This window comes from Chroicocephalus ridibundus, chromosome 9 (assembly GCF_963924245.1).
Source record: "Chroicocephalus ridibundus chromosome 9, bChrRid1.1, whole genome shotgun sequence".
NCBI lineage: Eukaryota > Metazoa > Chordata > Aves > Charadriiformes > Laridae > Chroicocephalus > Chroicocephalus ridibundus.
This window is the reverse complement of record NC_086292.1, coordinates 39,962,683-39,970,687: the sequence shown is the minus strand read 5'-3', so window position 1 is coordinate 39,970,687 and position 8,005 is coordinate 39,962,683. Positions and strand designations below refer to the sequence as shown.

Sequence of the window (8,005 nt, the reverse complement as noted above, 5' to 3'; positions counted from 1 at the left end):
TTTTCTGTAATATTTTATTTTATTTATATAGAAATACTTAAAAAAACATGAAGTAGCACCATTACTTAAGTTTTACTTTTATTATGTAGAACTTTAAATGTCAGAAAAATAAAACTCTTGATACAATTTCAAATCTTGTCTCAGCAAATATAATATTAGTATTTGACCATGAGGTTAAAGGCCCTTTATCATAAAATAAAATATACTTTGTTTTTTAAACTTTGCTCAGTAAAGTACATTTAAGCTCAAGTAACGTCACCTACATATACATAAACAAGTGGTAAACAAATGTATTAAAATAGAAATACTAAAACTATAGTGGTGCAACAGAATTTTTGTAATTTCCACTGAATTCTATTTATACAAATGTTAGAAAGCTTCAACAGTTCCTTTTGACATATGTTTATACATTTCCATTTTTGTAATAATATAGAATAAAATATGCTTTATATCACTGAATAGAAAATATGCTGGGTGAAGCAGATTTAAAAGATTTTTTTCTGAACCTATAAAATCTCCATCCCAACAGAATACTGTTCAAAGCATTACACATTTTATGGTTTGTAATTCCGTTCACAATTGTGTGATATTAAAATAATACAGTGTTCTTTGCCATAAGGCCATACTAAAATAAAAAAGATTTAACCCAGCTACAAAAAGTTCACTGAACTTAAATTAAAATACTTGTAAACATCTTTGCAATATGAAATATAATTTTTCAAGTCAAAAAAGAATAAAATACTTCAATCTGTATTAATGCAATTTATCTTTAAAACCTTTAAACGTTTTTAATATATATAAGAGATATGTTACAGTTTGTTTTTTTTTTTTTTCTTTTTTAAACTTTGATAAAGCTGCAGTATCATGGTTTTTCACAGGAACTTCTTGCCCTTTCAAGAACATTCAGAAAAGTATCCACCCATAGATTTAATTATTTCATAATAAGCATCCTAGGAACTACCAGCACGTTTTACTAACAGTCCACACACCATTGTCATCATCATAAGCATCTTCTACTTTCAATATTTTTTTTCCTATTTTTTTTCTTGTTTGTTTTTTTTTTTTTTTAAAAAAAAAGGGGGAGTTTTGGAAGCTTCGTAGTAAAGTACAGTGTAAAAACTAGCCTAGCACTAGAATGGAGTCGCCCCTTATTATGTATAGCATGCACCCGCTGTCACCACCACCACCACCACCACCACCACCACCACCCCCCCCAGCCCTCCCCCGGCCGCCCCGCGCTGCCAGCCCGCACCCCCCCGGCGGGCCCCGGCCCCGGTGGCCGCTCCCCGTCGCCGTCCCGGTCCCCGTGTGAGGGCCCTCAGGAAAAGATGCGGATGGCCTGGGTGACGGCGCTGTGGCAGACGGGGCACTGCGGCTCCGTCTTCTCGCAGATGCGGTTGGCGCACTCCATGCAGAAGAGGTTGTGGCCGCAGGGCACCAGCGCCGCGATCACCTCGCTCTCGAAGCACACCGAGCAGTCGCGGCTGCCCTTCCGCCGCAGCCCGGACGAGGAGCAGGAGGAGCTGGACGAGGAGCTGGAGGAGGAGGAGGAGGAGGAGGCCGACGAGTCGGAGGGCAGCCCCGGCAGGTGGGAGCCCAGCCCGTTGCCGTACAGCGGGTAGGAGGAGGCGGCCAGCAGCCGCCCGCCCGGGTCGCTGCGCACCCTCCGCGCCAGCGGGTGCTCGGGCCCGGCCGCGCTGCCGTGCAGGGGCGGGGAGAGCCGCGCCGGGGGCGGGGCGCCGCCGCCGCGCCGGGGGCCGCTCACCAGCAGCGCCAGGTTGGCATTGGCGGGCGCCGCGCCCGGGAAGGCGGCGGCAGCGGGCGAGGCGGCGGGCGAGGGGGGCGCGGCGGGGCCGCGCTCGAACTGCGGCCAGATGAGGGCGGCCCCGGGCGGCGGGGCGGGGGCCAGGTCGAAGCCGGGCGGCGAGTCGAAGGGCAGATCGGAGCAGCAGTCCGGGGAGGAGAGGACCTCGCCGCCGCCGCCCCCGCCGCCCCCGCCGTAGACGTAGCCGTTGGCGCTGTTGTTGTTGTTGTTGCCGTTGTGGGTGAAGCTCAGCGCCGGGCTCGGGGGGCTGTAGTCGGCCAGGCGGGCCCCGCCGCCCCCCCCGGTGCCGCCCCCGAAGTAGGAGTCGGTGGAGGCGCTGCCCAGCGAGCTGGAGCTGTCGTTGCGGTAGTTGCAGAAGGGCTTGCGGCCCGGGGTGGGCGTGATGCTGGGCGGCGTGGGCTTGCTCCACAGGCTGCCCGTGCCGTTCAGCTCGAAGCCCACGTCCGTGCCGTTGGCGTGGAAGTCGTTCTCGTCTGTCAGCTCGATGATGCCGCCGGTGCGCATGGCGATGTGCGCCTCGATCTCCTCCCGGGCCCGGTCCACGTTCTCGGGCATGCCCGTCACCTCGAAGACCGGCTCCTTGTCCCGGCTCGGGGTCACGATGTAGGTGTGTGTCTGCTGCTGGATGCGCTTGATGGTGGCCCCCTTGGGCCCCACGACCAAGCCCACCACACGATAAGGCACCCGCACCTGGATGGTGGTTTGGCCGGGCAGGTTCGGGGGGCCGGGAACGGTGCCATTCAGGGCTGTGTTCTTGTTCCGCGAGGCTCGGATCATGGAGAAGTGCTCGGCCGCCGAGATGATCTCCCTGCGGGCCATGGCCACATCTTCCTTTCTGCCAGTCACAACAAAGAGCGGCTCCTCCCCGCGAACCGGGGTCTTGATGTAGGTGTTGGTCTTTGCCCGCAGAGCTTTGATTTTACAACCTGGGAACGAGATGTGGGAGATGGAGGGCGAAGGGGAGGGGGAGGAAGAGGAGGTGGTGATGGGGGGGAAGAACCGGTTACAACCCATTATTTGGGTGCAGCTAGGGAGGGGAAAAAAAAACACACCCACCCGAAACACGTTGCCCCCTACCCCAGGTGATCGCTGGCATCTCGTCCAGGAGCCCCAGTCACGGTGTAAAGTCACGTCAGCCCACAGCCCTGGCACACACCCAACGGCATCGCAAGTGGCCACTGACACCTCTGCCATGCAAACTGCCCCAAAAACTACCAACGTGCAGTTCACGAGATCGGCAACACGAAAAGGAGCGTGCAGAAAAACTGCACGACCAGAAAAACATAAAATAATAAAATAAAATAAAATAATAAAATGCAAGCAGCCCTAACAATTCAGCACACCCGCCAGTCCACATTCCTGCTCAGCACTTTCCTTTCGGAAAAATAAAATCAGTTCTTGAGAAGGTGAGGAGCAGCGGCTGTACCGAATGAGCCACATTCCCCACTGCGGATGCTTTATTCCAATCCCATTGTTCCACTTCCCCACTCCATTTCTCTTCCTTAAAAATAATCCACGATTTCTAACTTTAGGGGAGGCGGGGGGAAGCACCGAGGCTCCCATTTTTCTTCCCGTTTCCTCTTGCAAATCCAACTTTTGCAGCCGGAGGAAAGGAGCGATTTTTTTATTATTTTCGCGATTTGGTCGGGGTTTTTTTGTTGGTTTTTTTTTCTCCCCCCCCTCCCCGACTCCCGGCGGCTGAAAGTGCATCTCGAAACTGATGCATAACGCTCCTCGGAACCATCACGTCTGCTGCACTTTCTTTGTCTGGGGGAAGCCGGCACTGGCCACCGCCGTACCGGCTGCAGTTTGCCTGGGAACGGCCAGTGTCGCATCTGAGCCGCCCGCCCGGCAGCGCGGCGGGGAGACCCGCTCCCCCCACGACCCCCTCGCAGGCAAGTCACCCACCTTGTCTCCCCACTATCTCGGCGACGTGCTCCGAGCTGGGCACCGGCACGCATTCCGTCATGTTCACGCTCTTTTTCCGAGGCTCGCTGTCGTAAATGGAGCCCGTCTCGTCGTTGTCCAGCCCCAGCAGGGAGAGCTGGTCCAGGGCGATCTGAAGGGCTCTTTGGTCATCCAGGGTCTCTCCCCCTCCGCCTCCGCCTCCGCCGCCGCCGCCGCCGCTCCCGTTCCTCTCCATGTCTGCAAAAAGCGAGCTGGGCATAGTCCCTGCGTGTGGTGCACCCTCCTCCTGCGCTCGGCTCAGTAGTAAAAGATCAGACACAAAGGAAAACCCAAGGCAGATGGCCAGCAGGAGAGCAGGGAAGGGAGGGTGGGCGACTGCTGGAGACCGGGGAGTTGTTGCCTTTTGCTTGTATATTTTGTATCTTTCTTTTTTTTTTTTGCCTTTTTTTTTTTTCCTCCTCTCAGTGCAATCCGGTTTATAAGATGTTCTCAGGACCCCCCCCCACGACTCCCCCCCCCGAGGTTTTTTTTTTTTCTCCTTTCTTTTTTTCTTTTTTTTTTTTTTTTTTTTTTTTTGGTCGGCTGGGGGTGGGGTGGGGGGGGTGGGAAGAGGATAGCGAGAGGAGCTCCGATGGCTTCCCCCCCTCGAGTTCCTCGCCGGCCACAATGCCAAGCGACGGCAGCGTTTCTTTAAGGAGCCCCTCCCAGGCTCCACTCCACTCACTCAGCGGTTTTTCCCCCCCCTCCTCTTTCTTTTTTTTTTTTTTTTTTTCCTCCCCCCCCGCCTTTTTCCCTCCTCTCCCCTCCTCTGTCTGAGGCGCTGCTGCAGCCAGACGGCTCCGGAGGGGCGGGCGGAGGGAGGGGAGGGAAGGGGGGGGCCGCGCCGGGCCCCGCAGCGTCAGCGCCGATCGCTGTCAGCCCCGCGCCGCCGCCGCCGCCATTGGCCGGGCGCGGGGCGGAGGGGCCGGCGCTGACCGCCCCCCCGCTCCCCCCGCACCGCCCCGGCCCCGGCTCCGCTCTTTGTTGTCGCCTGCGGAACAATACCGGACCCCGCCGCTCCTGTGCCAGCCCCGGCCCGGCGTGCGCCCATTGTCCGCCTCCCCCCCACCACCCCCCCGTTCCCTTCCGTTGCGCGCCGGTGGCCCGGTTTGGGCTTTTTTTTTGGGTGGCTGTTATTAATTTTTTTTTCCGGGGGTGTATGTGCCGAGGTGGGCGGCCACCGCCGTCCTTTGTGTGCCGCCTGCCTGGGAAGGAGCGGCACCGGAGAGACACCCCACTCCCCCGCCCCCCGCCCGCCGGGCGGCCATCGGAGCTGGCGGGGGAGCGCCGCTGCCCGCCGGGCTCCGCGCCCCGGGGGAGCCGCCCCTCAGGGACCCCCGGCCGCCGCCCGCCCCGCGCATGCGCGGCCCGCCCCGCCCCTGCGCACTGCGCCCGGGCTGACAGGACCCGCCGCGGCGCGGCCCGGCTCCCTCAGCGAGCGCGGGGGTGGTCTTCGCGCCCCTCGCACGGCCTCTCCGCAGCGCTGCCCCCCGCGGCGGGACGGGACCGGCAGCCCTGTGGGCCCGCGGACGGTAACCGCCGCCAGCCGCGGTCTCCTGAGGAGCGGGCAAGCAGCGCCCGCGGGCCCCAGCCGAGAGGCCCCGGTGCGTCTCGGGCGCTGTGGAGGTGGCGGCAGTTCCTCAAGTGCCACCGTGTCTGTGGCCGGGCTGTGCCTCCCGCACCGGCCCACGGGGCATGGAGCGGGGTGACAGACACCTACCAGTCACCCAGTCTGTAGCCGGACTGCAAACACCGCACGCCCCGGCCTCCCTGGCCTCACAATGCCAACGTTTCTGCTCCATGAGAGTCCCGAGGGGAAGAACGCATCACGCATAACTGCTTTAACATAATTTCACCTACATCTTACATCCACGTTTGCTAAACCACTAGAAAATAAGTCACACCCGCTGCCTCTTTGGACCTCACGGGACCAAATCGCTTCCCTTCATCTCTGCCACCACAGGACCCCCTCAGCCCGTAAAAGCAGCTTTGTCACCAAGTACCCTGCCACAAAAACCTTCCTTCAGTCTGGTGAACAGACTTGAAAGTGTCCTCACCATTCTCATGAAAACACCACCATCACGTTTTATTTCTCCAGCTTTTCTCCATGTATCTATAAGCACCCACATTCACTTGGTCCTTGCCAGCTGCCAGGTAGAAAAGACTGACTTTTTCTTACTGCAGAGAAATCAAATACCAAATAATTGTCTTCCAGTACCAAGTTTGACGGGGACAGGCGTTTACAAGTGCGCAGGGATCTGTTTAGCCAGCTGCCTGTACAAACAAGTGTAACAAGTCGCAGGTAATTGTTTACACGCAGTGTTTATTGCAAATTACTGTCACTTCCTCAGGATGTTTGCATGCCTTATAACAAAGCTCCAGTGGATTTTTTTTCTAGCGAGGGTATACACTGGTGGTGTGCTTTCCTACGAGCTTAGCTTGTCCCATCAGGGGACAATTCTGTCCTTTCGCATTTAGAAGATTACCTGTTTTACAAATTTACACTTTACTTTGATAGGCAGCAGTGATGGTTTCCATAGGAGGTATACCAGAGATTACTTATAAACGCTCAAGGATCCAGAAGGCTCTTAACTATTTTCAGCATTGAGCATCTTTTTTTAAACAGTGCTCTTCATTATTAAATAAAATAAAAATGAAAAGTCTGCTTCTTTGCAGTCTTTTTAGCTCAAGGACTCCAAAATCAGTGAGACAGAAAATAACTTGTACCCATTTACCGTGCAGGACAGGGATGAGGGGAAGACATGTCAATATAGAGGATTATTGTTGTTGACATCCATAAATACAGAAATGCAAAGATAGGAGAAGAGGGGTTGGGTTGAGCTGGGATTTTACCTGTTCTTTGTTTGGTTTATTCTCCTGACTTATATTATTCCCTTTTTTCTCCCTTCCCCTTCTCACCCCATCTGCTTAAACTCCGATTGTGTTTCTGCCCAAGATCACTGTACTGTACTGAACATCCACGTACTGACTACGGAGAAAAAGGAAACAAGTTGCCTTCAGGAGTTACCTTCAGGCTTGTGTTCCTCTATAGGAAAAATTTTCTCAAAGCCAGATTCCATGCAGATCTCGCTTTATTTTTTAATGTTAAGATAAAAGATTTAATTAAAAATGTTTAAAATGCATATCAGCACTCTCTGTAGAATAAGCAGGGGCAGGAGGAGGAGATGGATTTCTGGGAGACTAAGCGTGGTGTTTAAGCACTGGTGTTTCAAGCCTCCCGTGAATCCTGTGGAATAGTCCGACATCTTGAGGGCTATTGCTTTTTTACTATTTTAGAAAACATTTAAGAGCAAACTACAGGGAATAATAACAATAAAAGAAGTTATACTGCTGTACCTTAAACCACGCATGCACCAGCAGCGCAGCTCCCCCCCGGGAACACAGAGTCTATGCAATAGCGTGCTCGGATGGCAACAAGCAATGCACACAAGGTTCATATGAACCCACTTACTCCACAGAAGTATGTCTTCAGAATAACTTAATCAGATCTAAATTAAAGTGTTATCTATCTATATAACTCCTTTCATTCCATAAAACCTTGAAACATATGCAGAATTATAGTAAACTCCATCTCTGGGGGAGAGGCCAGCCGTCTACCTACCAATTTACAGCAACTTAACAAAAGCAGGAAGGGAGGATATATTATAGGCAAATACAGGACTCACTGCAGGAGGAGTGTAATTCTCAGTCCTTTTAGTTTCTCTCTGTTATCATTTCCCATTTGTGACAGAGGTAATAAAACTTCCTTCCTCCATCCTTTATTTAATTAAAGTGTAAGGTCTTTGGGGCGGCGAGTTTACTGTGTGGGTATATCCAGCACCTAGCATGAAGAGGTCGCGAATTAATCTGAGGCCTTTAAATACTACTCTAAATACGAAGCATTAGCAATAAGAAGAATAGGATATAATTTTCATTTAGAATAGACGAGACCTCTGTTTTCAATGTATCATCACAAAGGATAAATTACATGCATCTCAGGGAATAACTAAATTAAGGGTGAAGGAAAAGTATTTCATACCAGAGACTTGCAACTCCACTCTGTCCCAGTTGCTTACACTTAAGGACACCGCTGCCTACTGCTGCAGCATTTACTGTAAAATTCTTATTTGCCATAATCTTACAGAATAACGTCCTAAATACCACAGGCTAGATCATCAATAAGAGTAGGAGTATAGTTTATTCTGAGACGGTGCACGCGATTACTGTGATAAC

At 52.7% G+C, this 8,005-nt stretch overlaps 1 protein-coding gene across 1 annotated transcript; it reads right to left on the bottom strand.

Annotated features, from left to right (window-relative positions):
• Window positions 1-1,232: 1,232 nt before the first annotated feature.
• On the bottom strand, window positions 1,233-4,181 carry MEX3B (mex-3 RNA binding family member B). Its single transcript, XM_063346130.1, has 2 exons — window positions 3,734-4,181; window positions 1,233-2,751 (listed from the first exon to the last, which is right to left on the bottom strand). Exons 1-2 carry the CDS (start codon window positions 3,990-3,992, stop codon window positions 1,319-1,321), a joined length of 1,692 nt encoding a protein of 563 aa, XP_063202200.1. The 5' UTR covers window positions 3,993-4,181; the 3' UTR covers window positions 1,233-1,318.
• Window positions 4,182-8,005: the final 3,824 nt, after the last annotated feature.

What these genes read in the sequence shown, in the direction of transcription:
- MEX3B (XM_063346130.1), bottom strand. Translation starts at nt 3,992, where the DNA reads ATGCCCAGCTCGCTTTTTGCAGACATGGAGAGGAACGGGAGCGGCGGC. An exon ending in CGAGATAGTGGGGAGACAAG is followed by an intron (nt 2,752 to 3,733) that starts GTGGGTGACTTG and finishes TCTCGTTCCCAG; the next exon opens with GTTGTAAAATCAAAGCTCTG.